Source organism: Austrofundulus limnaeus, unplaced genomic scaffold (genome assembly GCF_001266775.1).
Source record: "Austrofundulus limnaeus strain Quisiro unplaced genomic scaffold, Austrofundulus_limnaeus-1.0 Scaffold317, whole genome shotgun sequence".
Taxonomy (NCBI): Eukaryota; Metazoa; Chordata; class Actinopteri; order Cyprinodontiformes; family Rivulidae; genus Austrofundulus; species Austrofundulus limnaeus.
The window spans coordinates 187,863-204,396 of NW_013952719.1; the positions used below are offsets into that span (position 1 = coordinate 187,863).

The following is a 16,534-nucleotide window of genomic DNA, read 5'->3' on the forward strand; positions in this document are numbered from 1 at the left end:
ACATATATATGTATATTTGTTAGATTTGCTGAAATGTACGAACCATTTCAGAAACCTAACAAAAGCTGATTTTGTTTTGGTCTGAACTTGAAATCCAAATCCTAACCTAGTGTAAATGAAAAGTGTTTTTACAGCACCTTGGCAAATGTGGTGATAAGAAGAATGTTGACCTTCAAGTAGAAACTTCAAATGGTTGAATAAGAACCAGAGCCACCAAACAATATGTAGAGTCCTTCAGTGTGAATCTCTTAGAAAATGCATATAATCATATCATTATGCTGGGAAAATGTAAAACATCAAAAAGTAGGGTTTAAAGGACTAATTAAGCTTTTAAAGAAAAGAGTGCAGTGTCAGTAAAGGAGATTCAGATGTTGATGTTGCTTGGCTTTGACTGGCAAAATCTATCTTGAAACAGAACAAAGTACAATAAAAATCAGATAATGAAGCCATTGTGGCACGAAACTTACTGCCTGATGTCAGGACGCTCTGCAGGTCACTGTCCCTCGAGTAGGATAAAGATCAAAAACAAACAGAGGATAAGAAAACATTTATCCCTTATGAAGTGGTCTGATGTGAACCTTGATGTCAACTTAAACTCATAGTTGGGAAAAAAAATTCTTATAACGAAAAAGGAAAAGTAGCAGAAAGCCAAACTGCAAAGCTATAGTATAAAATAAAGGCTTAGCATTCCTTGAAGGAATGCATATTGGCTCATTTTTAGAAATGTATCAAATGCATGTTTTTGTTGAACCTTGAAAAGAAAAAATGTTTTTATTTACCATGCGAATCCCATTGAGATCACTGATCTGTTCTGCAAGGGGAGCCTGAAGGCAGCCTAACATGCATGTTTTACATCTGTGGGAGGAAACCAGAGTACTCGGAGATCCCCACACATGCATGAGGGGAACAAGCAACTCCACACAGAAAGACCACAGGTTCATACTGGGGCTTGGACTCAGGACCTAACCACTAAGCCTTTGCTTGCTTTTTAAACTAACCAAAACCAAAGGGCTGGCGAGGCTACACATATTACAAACCAAGAACAAAGACTTGCAGAGATTCAGGGAAAAGCCTCAAGAAGGACTTAAGATGGCACAGAACCTGTGTAATGCTGAACTGGTGAGCGGTGAGACAAAGACTGAGGCTGCGTCTCAATTCTGGGGCTGCAGCCGATGTAGGGCGCATTTGTCAGCTCTTTACGTCACTGTATAGGCTGTCCCAAGTCGTAGGCACCTACTCATCCGGCAAACAAACGTAGGCTGCATCTGTGACTGATGATATCTCAGGTTTCATTGCGCCGTCAGCGAACTAAACAGAAAAGTGAAGATGGCTGAGATTGGTTTTATTTCACAGCAGAGTTTAGCACTAAATTTTTTTCTGCAATGAGATGTTAAATAAAATGCAGTTCAAATTACTGATACTGAAGCTAAACCCAAAGAGCCTTGCCCTTGCCTTCCTACGCAGCTCCGCTCAATTCTAGTTTCCCTTCACTGCTCCGTTTGGGACTTCTCCCATTGAGATGGATTTCACTGGCAGATTTTTAGCCAGGCCAATCAGAGAAGAGAACGTCAGTTTTCTGCGCAATGTCTCTTGTGAATTTTACCTGGGCCAATCAGCAAACAGAAGGCGGAGTTTTGAACAACGTCGATTTTTTGCGCAGTGTCTGCTAGTTATTTTAGCATACGGCAGAGGAGGAAGTGAATGAAGCCACTGTGTTGATAAGGCTTCCAGATTAAATTAAATTTGTCTGACAAAGCAGCAGCTCTCATTTACAGTCATCTCGTTCAGCTCGGTATATTTCTCCTCTCAGTAGGGTTGTTTACAGCACACGCGATTTCCGGTTAGCTTTTTAGCTTAGCCTCCTTCCCAGCGACAACACACACATGCTTCAGCAGAGGCCACGCCTCCTGCAAGAAATCAATTCTCTATGCATCAAGTCCAGACCCTTGTACGAACCAAAGTGAAGGGCGGGGTCTGGTTTTAACCAGGCTAAAACCAAGATGATTTTTTTTATATGTAGCAATTTTCTAATACTTAATTTTGTGAATTCATACCATATAAAACTATCCCCTCAGTACCCCATGGATTATGCACTACCACCTCTCTCTCCCTGTTTAAGACTGGCCTAAAGACACAGCTTTTCAAATTAGCCTATAACTGTTAACTCTGATTTTCAGTATATGTCTGTTTTTGTTGTCCTCACTTCGATGTTTTTTTCCCCACAACCCTTTTGTTCAATTTGTCTGCATTATTGTATTTTATTGTATGACTGTTCTGTACTACACATTTCTGTTTCTCCCACACTACCCTTATCATTATATGTATCTACAGTTTTGTTTTGTTTTTTCATTTTACTTTTTTCTATTGTACAGCGTCCTTGGGTGTCCTGAAAGGCATTTTATAAATAAAATGCATTATTATTATTAAAAACAACTAAATGTGTGTGATATAAAACATATGGTAATTTGGCAGCATGTGGTCATGTAAACATATGGTTTCTGTAAACTAGACAGTCTCATTTCAAAGCATTTTATGCAACTGACACGAGTAGGCCTATGGTCCGTGTAAAGTGTGGCCAGCGTGGGCCACGGTACACATGGGCTGCTAACTTGAGACACAGCCTGAATATAAAAGGACAGAGGTGATTGGTAAAGTGGAGACACCTGGGTTGATTGGTGAGAGGCAGCCTGAGTGGAAAACACTGAGGAGGTTGACTGAGGGGAAAGAGAAATGGTAAATGGTAAATGGACTGTATTTATATAGCGCCTTTCTATCCATCCAGGACACTCAAAGCGCTTCACACCACAGACATTCACCCATGCACACACACAGTCACACACTGATGATGGAAAACTACAACTGTAGCCACAGCTGCCCTGGGGCGCACTGACAGAGGCGAGACTGCCATACACAGGCGCCACCGGACCCTCTGACCACCATCAGAAAGATGGAACAGGGAACACAACACGTTGCAAATGAAGAACAAGAACATTTTTATATCTTACCCATTGTATACTAAAGTGATAATAGGGTTTAAACAGTATTATCGACTGTCAAAAGTAATTTAGAAAAGCTGTAAAATGGTACAGCTTCCCTTTGTTAAAGTAGAATACTTACATTATTAATTACAGATTATTATTATCATTCATGTGATACTTTTAGAAGCATTTTATAAATGTATTCTAACATATAACATTCCAAAAAGCAGGGATTCAGCTGCAGAGGCTGAGGTCCTCTTCAACCACACTCATGTTAATGAGAAGACATTAATCTTGTAGCTTCAGCACAGGCAGCGTCTCATACAACACTATTCACTGAGATGACCTGATTGTCTCTAAAAATCTTCCCCTCGACTAACACTGTTGTGTAGTCTTGAAAGAGACTATAGATTACAAAACTGAGCCATTCTTTGCTTGTATAACGTCAAACTTCACTGGCAAAGAAAATAAATCATCTGACCTGCTTATTTTTCATTTCAATTAACTTTCTATATTTTTTTTTCCCTCCTAGCACCAGCCCTGCTCATAAGTACTATCTGGCCATGGACCCCGTGGGCGAGGTCCTCTACGTGTCCGACACCAGCAGCCGCAGAGTTTACAGAGTCCGAAACCTCGTTCAGCCCAAAGATCCAGCGCGCAACCTTGAGGTAGTGGCCGGAACGGGAGAGCAGTGTCTACCTTTCGACCAGAGCCACTGTGGAGAGGGCAGAAAGGCCACTGAAGCTGCACTCAATAACCCTCGAGGTAAGGATAATGCTCTCAGTGCAGCCGAAGGAGCTCTGTCTCTCGGCCTGGACAGGCTTTGCTGTTGCCATGAGCACGAGCTACATTTATTGTCCCTTCAGGCTGGACTTACAAATTTGTGATCAGCAGTCAAAAGATCAGCATGTGGTGAAAGTAGGTACACTTAGCTGGGAGGCAGAATGCCGGCTCATTCCGGGAAGGTCAGGATAGAAGTCCTGAAACAGCAACAATTTGAGTCATCTACGTGGATTTCAGCCCCCCTAACCTTTTCATTTTTTTTGRCTATTTGTAGTCGACCGAGCACTCWGAATCTGCTGTGATGAGTTTTTAGAAAAGGATGATCATAACCCTGGAGTTATCTGTGACACGATGTTTGCTTTGAGCCTTTTTCTCTTTGAAGGTTTGCTATTTGAAAAGTGATCTACGTAAGCAAGCGGGCTGATATGGTGTGCTATCAGATGACAGTAATGTGTGTTTTCTGAGAATGGTTTTGCACATTTTATTGTTGTCTTTGTGTATTCCAAAAAATCATGACAAAATGTGCAATGTTGGCGAGATATCAGTATCATAAATCCGTCCTGCATCCTGTCTTCTTGTGGGTTATTGTCGATTTATGTAGCCAAGAATGTGTCRGATATTTACCCTTTTTTTAGGAGTTTTGAATAGAGCTCTTGCGTTACTGTCAATAAAAGGTTTCCTCAATATGCTATAGCTTTAAATTTGTACGMAAAARMAAAAAAAAAAAAAAAAAAAAGTAGCTGCCTGACTGTCAGATATTTTTCAGCTCTGCATTTCTAATTTAGAGGCATCATGTGGATCCCACTGCATCTATCAAAATGTGACAAATAAGCTACAAGAAGCCAAGACTCTTAAAGAAACGATACTGTCTGTTTGGACTTGCTTGATTTCTTCATTTGCTTGGAAAAAAAGATTCCAGCTCTGTTGGCCCCCTTCAACCCGCTTCTCTGCAAAATTCAGAGATTTCTGACAGTGATCACTTTGTTCTTGTAGGTCAGCTGCTATGTGTTCCTTCAATTTTTGCCACTCACAGACACGCATGCTGACTGTATCACCTCATTAATACTGCTGGCTTGACATGTCGACTCTCTCTTCAACACATTGCAGCTCTGCAGCCAGCTAACCAGCAACAGCGACGTCCCACCTTTTCTGTGTTTTATACTAAACATTGTGGCACAATAGAAGAGCAAGACAGATGGAGTTAAACAAAAGGAATATTGTTTATTACACAWATTCTCTTCSTTTTGATTTAYGTGCAAATGATTATTGAACAAACACAATGAAGCAATGCTCTGCTTTATCATACAAAAAGATAATTACTGTATAGTGTAAGTCCTATACAAATAAATGCTTTCTCTGTTTTTTACGTTGACTGTTCAGATCTAACTGTTTACATGGGGAGTAATATTTTCCAAATGCTAACTGCTCAGCTGGTGTCACAGTTCAGAGTAGTCGTGCAGTTATATTTTCACTAATTCTAAATTTGTTAATAACACAAAGCTTTGTTTCTTTTAAATTTGTAAAATAGCACTTACACTGCAAGGACTCACATTTTGAGCTGTCCTGGTGCATTAAAATAATGTTTAATTGGTTCAAGGATCCCACTGAGCACTGCCACAAAAACACCCCATCACGTTCCCAGCTATCAAGGAGAGATTGATGGATCCATGCTGCTTGTGCCTTTTATTCACCCTTCCATCAGCRTTTTTCAAACACAAATTGATTTAACTAGGCAACAATGTTTTTTTCTACGCACTCTTTGTTCATCCAGTTTCAGTGATTATTACTGATTGTCAAAGTTACCTTTACATGTAATTGCTTAATTTGCATTCCTGTGATTGATGCCAAAAATAACATTTGGAAAGTATTGTTTTTGCACAAAAAAAGGAGATTATCTGCCAAAGTATTGTGAGACCTTTGCCACGGTAGACGCTTCGCCATGTCACAGTAGGAAAAGCACAGSTGTGAATAATAATAACACTAATAATGATGGCTGCAATCCATTCAGGTGCTCCAGTTTGGGTTCTTTGGTATTATTCATGCTGGCTCACTGTCAGTCCAAACACTTCACTGGAATAAGGCCATCATGAATGTTGGTTGCACCTGTGTTTTTCTTTCAGAAACAACTCCCAGTGTCACAGTAAAAATAAACCTGTTGTGCTGCCCATGCAGGCCTGAAAAAGGACCAATGTTGTTCTGCATTTTATTCGCATGTCCACAAATTACATATTGATTTATGGAAAAATATGTCAAGAGAACACTGTTTAAAGTATCACTTTTTATAGTCCTACCTCAAAGCAGAACACTGCCTTATTCATCCATCAGTCAGGTCATTTATTCAACCATCCTTTCATCAACACATCCATCCATCAACAYATCCATACATACAGTCATCCATTTAACTGTACTGTGGATGCAACGGCTCCACAAAAAAAACCTGTCGAGTGTCCATCTACACTTAAAAATTGGGGGAAAAAACAGGTTTTGGGTTTGCTCCAAAGGGATGAAATCAGATGTTTGAACCACCTCAGCTGACTCTTTTTGAAGTAAAAGAGCAGAAGATCTACAGTGGTTGCTTACTGGTTGATAGACCTGCTCACTCTTTCTATGCGGAAGAGCATCAATTCAGCTTCTTGTGTCCATGAGTTTGTTCTTTCAGTCAGGATCCAAATCCTATAAAAGCTGATATGTAAATGAACCTATAAATTAGGAGCCTTGATGCTATAGAATTGCCACCTTTATGTAATTAATGAGKTTTTGTACCCTCATGGTACTGGTGGATGTGTTGTCTGGGGTGAAAACCCCTGCATAGGTCTCACGTGAAAAATTGGTTTCAAGGAAATGGGTCAGACTAAAGAGGGTTTAATAACCTAAACAACACAAGTTACTATGTTTGGAATAGAGAGAGCAGGACATTTTTAGATGCCAGAGGGTGATTGCTGTTGAGCACTTGTTGGGTGAGCCTTGTCTACTGGGGTGTGATCAGCCAAGTCTAAGTAGCAACAAGTCACTACTTCCATGTGGACTCACTACCTGTGGGGAGAGAAGCTGAGATTGGGTACATGTGAGCTGGGTGGCAGATGAGGGTGTTGGCCCAAGCACATTTAGTTACATAGAATGTCACCATCCATCCAAGAAAGGAGTTGGAAATGGTGAGTGAAACTAAACGTTAGCAAGATATGTGGGCCTCTTTCCACATACATTTTGGATGCTGGTACCCAAATTTTAGGGTGGGCCTGGATTCTCTCTCACTGTGGAAATGCCCATGGGAGAAAGATCGTAGAGTGGGTGTGGAKATACTAGCAAGCATCCAGCTGAGTGCCTCAGGGTGGGATTTTGCCCYGGTGAGCAAGAGGTCGCCTCTCTCTTGCTTTGAGTTCATGATGGCATTCAAGTTTAAAATAGAAAGTTTTGGATCTTACTTGAGCAGACCCATATGATTGTGGATTGTGACATAGATAAATAATTATATATTTTATTATATACTGTTCATAGGTCAATCCTAAGATCTTGATCCTAAAATTGCTGCTGACATACTGTATTGCTTGTTTCTAAATGTGATCATTATAAAATCAAACTTATCGATATACAACATACAACAAAAAGTAAAGTGCAAGGTGTTGAAGGGCGTAATTTGATTTGTACCATTAAGCCTCTTGATTGATTAGTAAGGCTGCATCAACCATCTTTCTTCTGTAAAATGTCTAGTAAATTGTACAAAAAGCACCCTTAATTATCAGTTTCTTAAAAGCCTAGACCTAAAGTCATTGCTTTGGTTAAATGACCCCATAACTGACATAATTTCCTTTCCCACAGCAGTTCATGACACTTCGTCATCACAAAAACTAACCAGTCACAGCATTTTACAGTCTAGATAATATTTCTTCTTTAATTTGAAGAAATCATCTGTAAAATTAGTAAAAACCATCCACAAGAGCATGTTTTTAGCATGTTCTTATAACAAGAAAAATTCAGTTTTCATATGACTCTGACAACTATGGTTAGACAAATAGCATAACGTCCTTTGCCTTACAGCYGAAAAGAACACTCTTAAACGCTAAACTTAAACCTTATAAAATACTTGTCATATTACAGTTTTCCAATGCTGATAATCCTGCAGATTCATCTTTGATTCTTTCCACTCAACGCATTATCCCTGCTCTTTAAATTAAGGCACATATTTCAGACATTAAGCCTGGAGTGTCAATGTGATTTGGTTAATCGTTCCAGCCTTTCTTATGAGCTGACAGAAGTCGATTGTAACACTCTGTTCTTACCGTTATTATATTACATCTCTGTTTGACTTGTCCTGCTCTGTTAGCTGGAACAAGTGTAGGGATCAGAGTCCCAATAATATGGCATACCATCGTTTGACTTTGTTATATTGTGTGTACCAGACAAATAGAAAAGGCCAGGCATCTAAACGTTTCAGATTATCATACGCAGGAAACTAATAATGCTCTTGTCATGGGGATAAAGGAAACTCACAGCTTCTAATATACAGAATTAGTCTTTCTCAAGTCCCTGTTTCCTTACTTTGAATATCACCTATGTCAAATTAATTGTTGCTTTATAGCATTCAAACCCTACAATTGGAGGTTGGTGAAGTAACAAATACATACTTCAAGCCTCATATTCTAATTAAAAWTTTTWAAACTCCCCTTGATACCGGATAAAGACCTGACTCCATTGTAATCCATATCCATGTATCCATAATCAGCCAGTTAATGGACAGCCTTTGCATGGCCTTGACAAGGTCTCTTCAGCATGCATTAAGAACACAGTGGGCTTCTCATGACACAGGCTAGATCATGGTAGGTTATAAGAGCCACAGAGGGCTTTGATCCACAACCTCTGAATCATATCAGGCTTCTGAATAGAGCATAGGATAGCATAGTGGCAATGGTGGCAATGTACCAATGACCTGGGTCTTGGTCATTGATCATTTGAAGCAGGACTGGCCATGCCTCATGCCTAAACTGCCGTCGTGATTATGATATGGTCATGGAAACAACATAGCACAGATATAATACCAGTGGCAGTAGCAACATGCCAATGTGGCCTGATCTATTGGCACATTATTGCATTCTGTCAGAGATTTGTGTACAAGTACACCAGCCAACCCAATCCTTGAAAGAGACTATGCTTTCTCATTTGTATATTGCTTAGAAAGTATAGTTTCCTCACATGATATGGTCAGTCGAACATTGGTGGGCAAGGCCACTAGTGGTCGTCYCCTGGCTCTGCCATTGCACCTGGTGGTGGATAAAACTGCTGCTTTCGCTCACTAGTAAAGATGTACCAATTCACTTGAAACCCAGTTTGACTAAATGTGATTATTTTTGATATTTTCAACAAATTTAATTGTAGCCATATCATAACCAGATATGATTCTTTTCAATTCAATTCAAAAACACTTTATTGATCCCAGATGGAAATTAGGTAACAATTAAGTTACAGTTCAGAACACCCATTCAGAAGAASAACAAACRTAGGAGAACAGGTGSYCTGGGTCATGCAGCCACTGACCCTACACAGAGCAAGGATCATCTTGRTGAAGATTTTCTTTTAATATCAGCATTTGTGTCCTTGTATCATACTGTAACTTGTCTCTTGTGTTAGTAACTTATTACTTAAAAGTATTTGGTAACAAAAGGATTCCTTTTAAGTATCAAATGGAATTTGTCTTACAGACATGACTTACTGTTATACAATAATAATGAAATCAGTTAATTCATTTTTAGAATCSATTCACATTTTAAGCAGTTATCGATTATTAATCGATTCATGATTAATCAATACATCCCGACTCACTAGGATTTATCACTCTGCGCCACCTCGGACAAACAATCAAAAAAAAGTTATTCTATAATTAAAATTTTACCCACTTGAATATCTTGTAAAAAACAATAAGGTTTACTTGCATTTTCTTGTTCAATTCAAGTCCAGAAAAACAACAKTCACTATTCAAATYCCTCAGGGATAAAGTGATGTATACTTTTAATGAAACAGTGAGATTCCCTTTACTGATAACTGTTTACCTAATTTCCCTCTGGGATCAATAAAGTATTTTTGAATTGAATTGAATTGAATTTAGGAATGCAGTTTGTTAACATTTTGCCAAACTAAATGAGAGAAACATGACTTGGCAGAAAAACTGTTGAAGCAAACATAATTATATTGACTTTTACATTGTCTTTATTTTCCATCATGTTACACTTAAATGCACCAAATGTTGTATGGATTAATACTGGTAACCAGTTGTGGGTACACATTGTTTTCATTATAAATAATCGCAAAAATTTATGTAAATACCTGTCCAGTATGAATCCTACAGTATTGTAAAGGTTTATAAATTGGTAATTTGAACAGCTGCAATTCTGTTTCRTATTTTAGTTATTTCAAGACAGCAGCAAACCAACTTAGTCTTGGGCTTTGCTTGGACCAGTCGTTAGCTTTAGAATCAGAATGAAGTTGTTTTGTTTTTGCCCTCTGAACTTCTGATTCTGAAATCTCCACACACTCAGTTTTACTTCCCTTCTCCAGGCTGCACAGTAACTCTGTCGCTCCAATCGCTCCCGTCGTCTCACGGCCTGTCCTGGAACACACAACATAATTTTGTGAGGAAACCAACCCTTCCTGAAAACAGTAAAACTTTAACTTTTAAATATCAAAGGACCTCCAGACGTGATGGTAAAAACTTTTTTTCTTTCGATTTCCACGTCCGTTCAATTACAGACAAGAAAAAATAAAGTAAGAAAGAGATGAAAAAAAAGGACAGAGCTCATTCCTGCTTTAATGTGACACATGATCAGAGGACTATTATTCTCAGAATACATCACGCCCCTACATCTTTGAACACTGTCTGCTCTTTTATGCACTCCTGTTTGCTCATAGAAAGGTGTTTCATGCTGTACTCTTTGACTCACTGTAGTTCACTGACTCTCCTCCGTGGCTATTGTACTCGAAGTAACCAGTTCTTCTGAGGGCTGAGTAGACTTCAGCCTGGAGCGCCATGTTTCCCTGTCATCTGCCTACCACAGCTCACACTCCTCCTCCTCACACTCTCTTACCAATGGTAATGAGTGGTAGACTTCACAGAGAAAAAAAACTGTTTCTTTTTTTTTTTTTGAAGTTGTGCTTCTGTGATTCTCCACTACTGATCTTATCTTGTGTCCTCTGGTGAGCTCCCTGATCCAAATTGGAGCCCTCCTTTCATTTCACTTGTTCGATCTTTTCTTTTCTTTTTTTTTTTAAACTCACCCCTCTCATCGATGAGTCACCTTTGTGGCCTCGTAACCGCAGAAAGCCTCGTTCTAACAAACAATATGGTTACAAATTGTTGTTAAAGACTAATAATTTGAATTATGGATCACTGAATACATTTTCGCAGAGCTGCAACRAACACGCCGCCGCTGCTACCCAAGTTTCCCCCCGTTGTGTAAGCTGCAGGGATTATCTTGTGTCCTTCAAACACTCACTTATGAATACAAGATCTGGGGCATTGTTTGGAGTTGGCTCCACACGCTTTTCTGCACTCAATTAGCTGGGCAAATAAAAGGCCTTGCTCCATTTCGGATGGATCTCGTGTCTGACATGAAAGAGGTTTTAGTCTCACAGGACTCACCAGCCTTGGCGTTCATATAAACTCAATTCTGTTCACAGCATGTTCCCCCCTCCCCACCTCTTTTTTTTAAACAATTTTGTTCAATAATGATTTTATATCTGTTTGGACAGTTTAGAGCGAGTCTTGGGATTGAGGCTGCTCGGGTCTTATCTGTTACTGGTTGACTAGTTYCAGACTTCCACTATAGAGAGAGACAGACGTGTGTTTATGGGTGTGAGCGCCGGCAGTGTCAGACTCTCCCTCTGACCCACAGGGGGCAGACTAATGCCCTTATCAGTAGCTGACAYACTGCCACCACATTTCTCCCTCTTGCCCTGCTGGCCTCTCTCCCTCCCTCCCTCTTTGCTTCCAATCTCTCCATCTGTCTCAGTCTTCCCCATACAAATAGACACAACCCATTTGTCTCCCCCTTCATTCAGGCCCGCTGCTGCAAGGCGCACCACTGATGCAGAATGAAGCCGTGGGGTTCACACTGGTTGTGGTTATTAGCATGTTGATCAGTCAGGGAGTTTGTGAGGGGGAAAAAAAGAGAGGCACAGCCAGGGGTAAACACGCTTCACATCTCTTGCACATCTCTGCTCAGCTAGCACCCTCAAAAAAAAGGAAAGTCAGGCACCATGCTGCGCCCTATCTGTCTGGGCTGGCGGCTGGTGTTTAAGCTGCTTTAGCTGAATGAGTGTCTGCATGMACAGACTGGGCACTGGTCTCATTTACAGAAATGGGTTAAAACATATGTGTGCAGTAGCCAATCTAATACACAGAGCAGAAAGCCAGCGGTGGGGAACAGTGTTTTTGCCTGAGACTGTCTGTTAGCAAATTAGCTCATGAAACACTAAATGGATTTAAATTAAAGTTCATTAAATAAGAACTTTTGGGAAAGTTATCATTGAACATATTTTTACAGCTACAGGAGTCACCTCTATTTAAAATGGCCACCACAGTTAACTGACCTTAGAAAACACAAATATAACTATAACTCAACACTCACAACATGTTGTGTGGTARTAGCTGAGAGTCATCCACAACCTTTACTATGGGCAATACTCATAGCATAAAATCYGCCTAAATTAGTGATGTTCAATACCACCAATTTCCTTTTCCATTCTGATAATGAATAAAACTCTGACATCAGCAACACTGATCAGTTACTAATACTTTTTGCAAAAACACCAGATGTTTTTGGTAGATCTAAAAAAAGTACTGATTTTCAAATCAGCACTTCATAAAGATACGAGACATCATTATTTATTCATTTTAAACTCAGACATGAAGTTATGTCTCCTCRTTTGCAATACTGTATAGCCGAGCAAATGCTAAACAGAGGACACGATCATGCTAAATGTGAAAATGGTGTTTCAAACACTCGTAAAGTGAAATAATAACAATTAAATTAAATAAATATTTATGAATAACTACTATAAAAATGAAAACTGTTGTCTTAGTTTACATTACATGAACATACTAACATGAAAATACTGAACATGTAAACTCTACAGACTCAGTGAGCATGTGCTGCTGTGGTTGACCATTACGCACTTACCCAGAAGTAGTTCCYACCAACCGCATGTYTTTGACAAGATTTCAATAGTTTAGTTACTTTCCATTGTGTTCCTGTTAATGATATACGTTACCTAAAATGACTGAARTATCAAAGTGTCAATAATTGGRTTTTAGAAATGATTTTAGAGCACAAAGTTATTGTATTGTTTCATTTCAGTATTGATCCTCACATAGTAGCCTAAAGCTTTGGYATTAACTTTTGGAGTCAACTCTGTCGATGAGCAAATTATCTCTTGAACAGTTGGGCAGATTTTGATGAAACTTACTGTAAACATTTATTATGTGCCTACAACCGATTACTTTTTCAAGTCAATGCAGTTGAAGATGGCCGCCACACCTGTTTGCCATTAGTCCACACATGCATGGCGGTAACTCAGTTATTTTCACAGACACCAAGCCAACATTTGGTGGTGTTGTAGCCGACAGTCATTCCCAACACATACAGTACTATTACTCATGTGTGTGATCAYGCATGTTATTTTCAAGGTTTGAGCAAAATACCAGTAGATCTGATATTTCTCATCATAAAATCATAATCTTTGTTTTAAATTCTGGCATGGCGGGCGGCGGGCAATACACATTTCTTCAAGTAATGCTCTTCTTTTAAGTTCATCTGCGSTTCAAGGGTAACCACCCTCGATCATCCCCTACTGGGTTCTGTCAGAACACCGTATTGCAGATGCTGCAACATCAAAAAAATCCCATTGCCTGAAACCACACCGTCCCTCTGCATGACTCAGCAGTAGCATTGTTCTGTGTATTCACAGGTGTAATCACTTTTGCCCAAATCTGCCATTTGCCCAAACTGTATTCAATAAGCTGCACCGGTGAGGTGCTCAGATTCACTACACTGCTTCTCCCTCTGCCAGCTGTGCAGTTTTAACTTTGGAGTGACTGTGTCTTTGTTATTCTACCTCTCAAAGCATTTAGCGCAGAGYGATTGTTGCATCTGACAAAATAGAAAGAGAGGGGTGGAACGAGAGCAGATTAGATTGATAGAGTACAGAGGGAGTAAAGAAATGAGGGAGAAAGTCGGTGGGATGGAAAATAAAAGGCATGCATTACTTTCCGTGCTRTATTATTAGCTGAAAATGAACAAAGGAGAGGAAAAGGAAGCCAAAAGAGAGGGGGAAATGGTTAACTAAAGCATCAGATGYGTGTTGTTTCCTTTATCCTGTGGTATGACATCTCATCTGCATTTTAATCTGGCCCTATGGCTGATGGCCCCCCGCCTCCATCTCTCAGAGGGTCAGCTATCATTGTTTCTGCTGAWTTGAACAGAGCACTCCGTCACAAAGCAATGGCATCAGATAAGTCATGCTGCGTTTTCAGCTCCAACGTTTGGCCTCGTGTGTGTTTGTTCTCACATGCTCAGCCCAGTCTTTGTGTTTTAGTTCACATTGACCAAGCTTTTTTGTCTTTGCCCYTGGACATCCTCCGCATTAATGATACACACATGAATTAATCACACAGCAAGGCGAAACCGCGGCACACTTCACGATAACGTCACTGGGTCCTGCTATTTCTACCGCAGCTTGTTTTCTCACCGCCGCGTCCGTGATAATTAGAAGACTGGCGGCGGTTTTATGAAGCAGACGCATCGCTGAGCAGCCACGCTATGAAGTTCTATGGTGGGGGGGTTCATTTCTCTCCAAAATACTAATGCTGCGCACACAGCTCCTGGCACAAATCCAGAGGGTGGATGAAGAAAAAAGAAGCATAAAGCAGAGCTCAGGGCATACAGGTACAGCTGGACTCATTCAGCTGCTGTGTGAYTGACTGGAGGAAGAATTACACTGATATGTTCCAGATCGTGTTTGTGTACTCGCTGCTAACTGTCTAACAGTATGCGTGTGTTTATAACTGCAAACACACACACCTCACTGGCTGGTTCAACTGCACAGTAGCATTATATAAGACAAGATGCAATCAGACACACAGCGGGTCAGCTATTTACTGCTTTTTAAAAACTAAAACGTCAACTGAAAGTTTCCGTCTTATGTCTTAGACGCTGGCACCTTTTTACTATTCAAGTTATTCTTTCATCTTCTGCGATTTTTAATTCATTGCTCCTCTTACAGTTTTTTCCAAACACCTCCCATAAAAAAGAAAAAGAAAAAAATACATGCAAGTCAATCAGGAGTCATRTGCTGGGAGACAGAGGTGTATAAAKTAAATGAAATRAATAAGAAAAARKTWAAWWMCYTWAMMRRAAAWKGSYTTKGSMAAAAATAATTTCACTGATTATAAAAGTACTTAAGTAAAAGTTAAAACTGCTCACAATCAGCAAAGTACTTGTACACACACTCTAAGAAATGAATTGTTGCATTTACTTCACCAAACTGGTTTCATTAAACTGAATTGAGTAAATACATTTACTCAGCTCAGTTTAGTGGAACCAATTGGCATAACTTTAAGTAAATTCAACAACTTCTTTCATAAGTTCCAGCCAGTAAAATTTTTAGCATGTAATTAGGTGTTAAATTTTAGTAAAGAAGTAAAAGTATAATGTTTGTTTTGATAACTAAATAAAAGTAAAGGTTACAATTAAAAAAAAAATACTTGGGAAAATTACAAATCCTCAAAAAAATTACTCAAGTACTGTAACAAAGTAAATGTACTTCTTAACTGTACACTTCTGCTTTTGGAAGCGGTGTGTCCTACCATCAGGCTGGCTGGAGGTTTTARACAACACACAGGCAGAAATAAAGAACTACAAACCACAAAGAGCTGGAGAACACAGAGAAACGCAGGGAGAGCCAGATATCTAGGAGGAGTTAAAGCAATGCAGAACTGATATGAGTGTGGAAAGGGACAGAATACACAGAGCAGAGGCAGATGAGCTGATTGGGAAGTGGCAACAGGTGTGAGTGGGTAACTGACTGAGGGAGAAACGAGAAATGGCAATAAACTCAAATYGGAAAATGCATACATACATAATCTGCCACTCTCTCAGATGATGAGACAATCAGAGTGGATTCTACAGAGATTCAKTGTTAGAACAGAAAAAGACGTTCCTRGAGCAAATTTCAACACACCCGACTTCTGGAATTACWGGAAAGTTCATTTGAAAAGTTATCTGAAGGGTCGAGGTCTTCAACAGACTTGGAATGTAGGCAAAGTTATTAAAGGTTGGTGTTTACATTTTATATAGCTTAGCGTGCTGCACCTATTGTCTGTGTGTTTTAATCACTGGAGCCACTGCTTCTGCGTCATTTAAAAAAACGGTGATGTTTAGAATTTGTGTGTATAATATTATCACTGTATGTGGGACTGACTGTAGACCCCTGTAAACAAGGCTAGCATAGATGCTAYGAGTAAAGCTAGCWGTAGGCTACATTTAAAACAATAAGGTTTACTGTACGGTCCAATGAGCCACATCAGATGGTCTGAAGAGCCAATCATCAGACTGAGACTAACAAAAAGAAGCAGCTGCTGTTGCCAGACATTACACCTGAAATTTCCTTGTAGCTGTCAGAATGAAAAGCTGTTTGATTGATTGATTGATTGATTGATTGATTGATTGATTGATTGATTGATTGATTGATTGATTGATTGATTGATTGATTGATTGATTGATTTTTGG

The 16,534-nt window shown here is 39.6% G+C and overlaps 1 protein-coding gene across 1 annotated transcript in view; it reads left to right on the forward strand.

Annotated features, from left to right (window-relative positions):
* Positions 1 to 16,534, forward strand: part of tenm1 (teneurin transmembrane protein 1) — a gene marked incomplete at its 5' end in the record, with an annotated part of 152,539 nt that overhangs the window by 54,514 nt on the left and 81,491 nt on the right. The window contains 1 exon segment of the mRNA XM_014022069.1: positions 3,511 to 3,743. Within this exon segment, the coding sequence (XP_013877523.1) occupies positions 3,511 to 3,743 (233 nt within the window).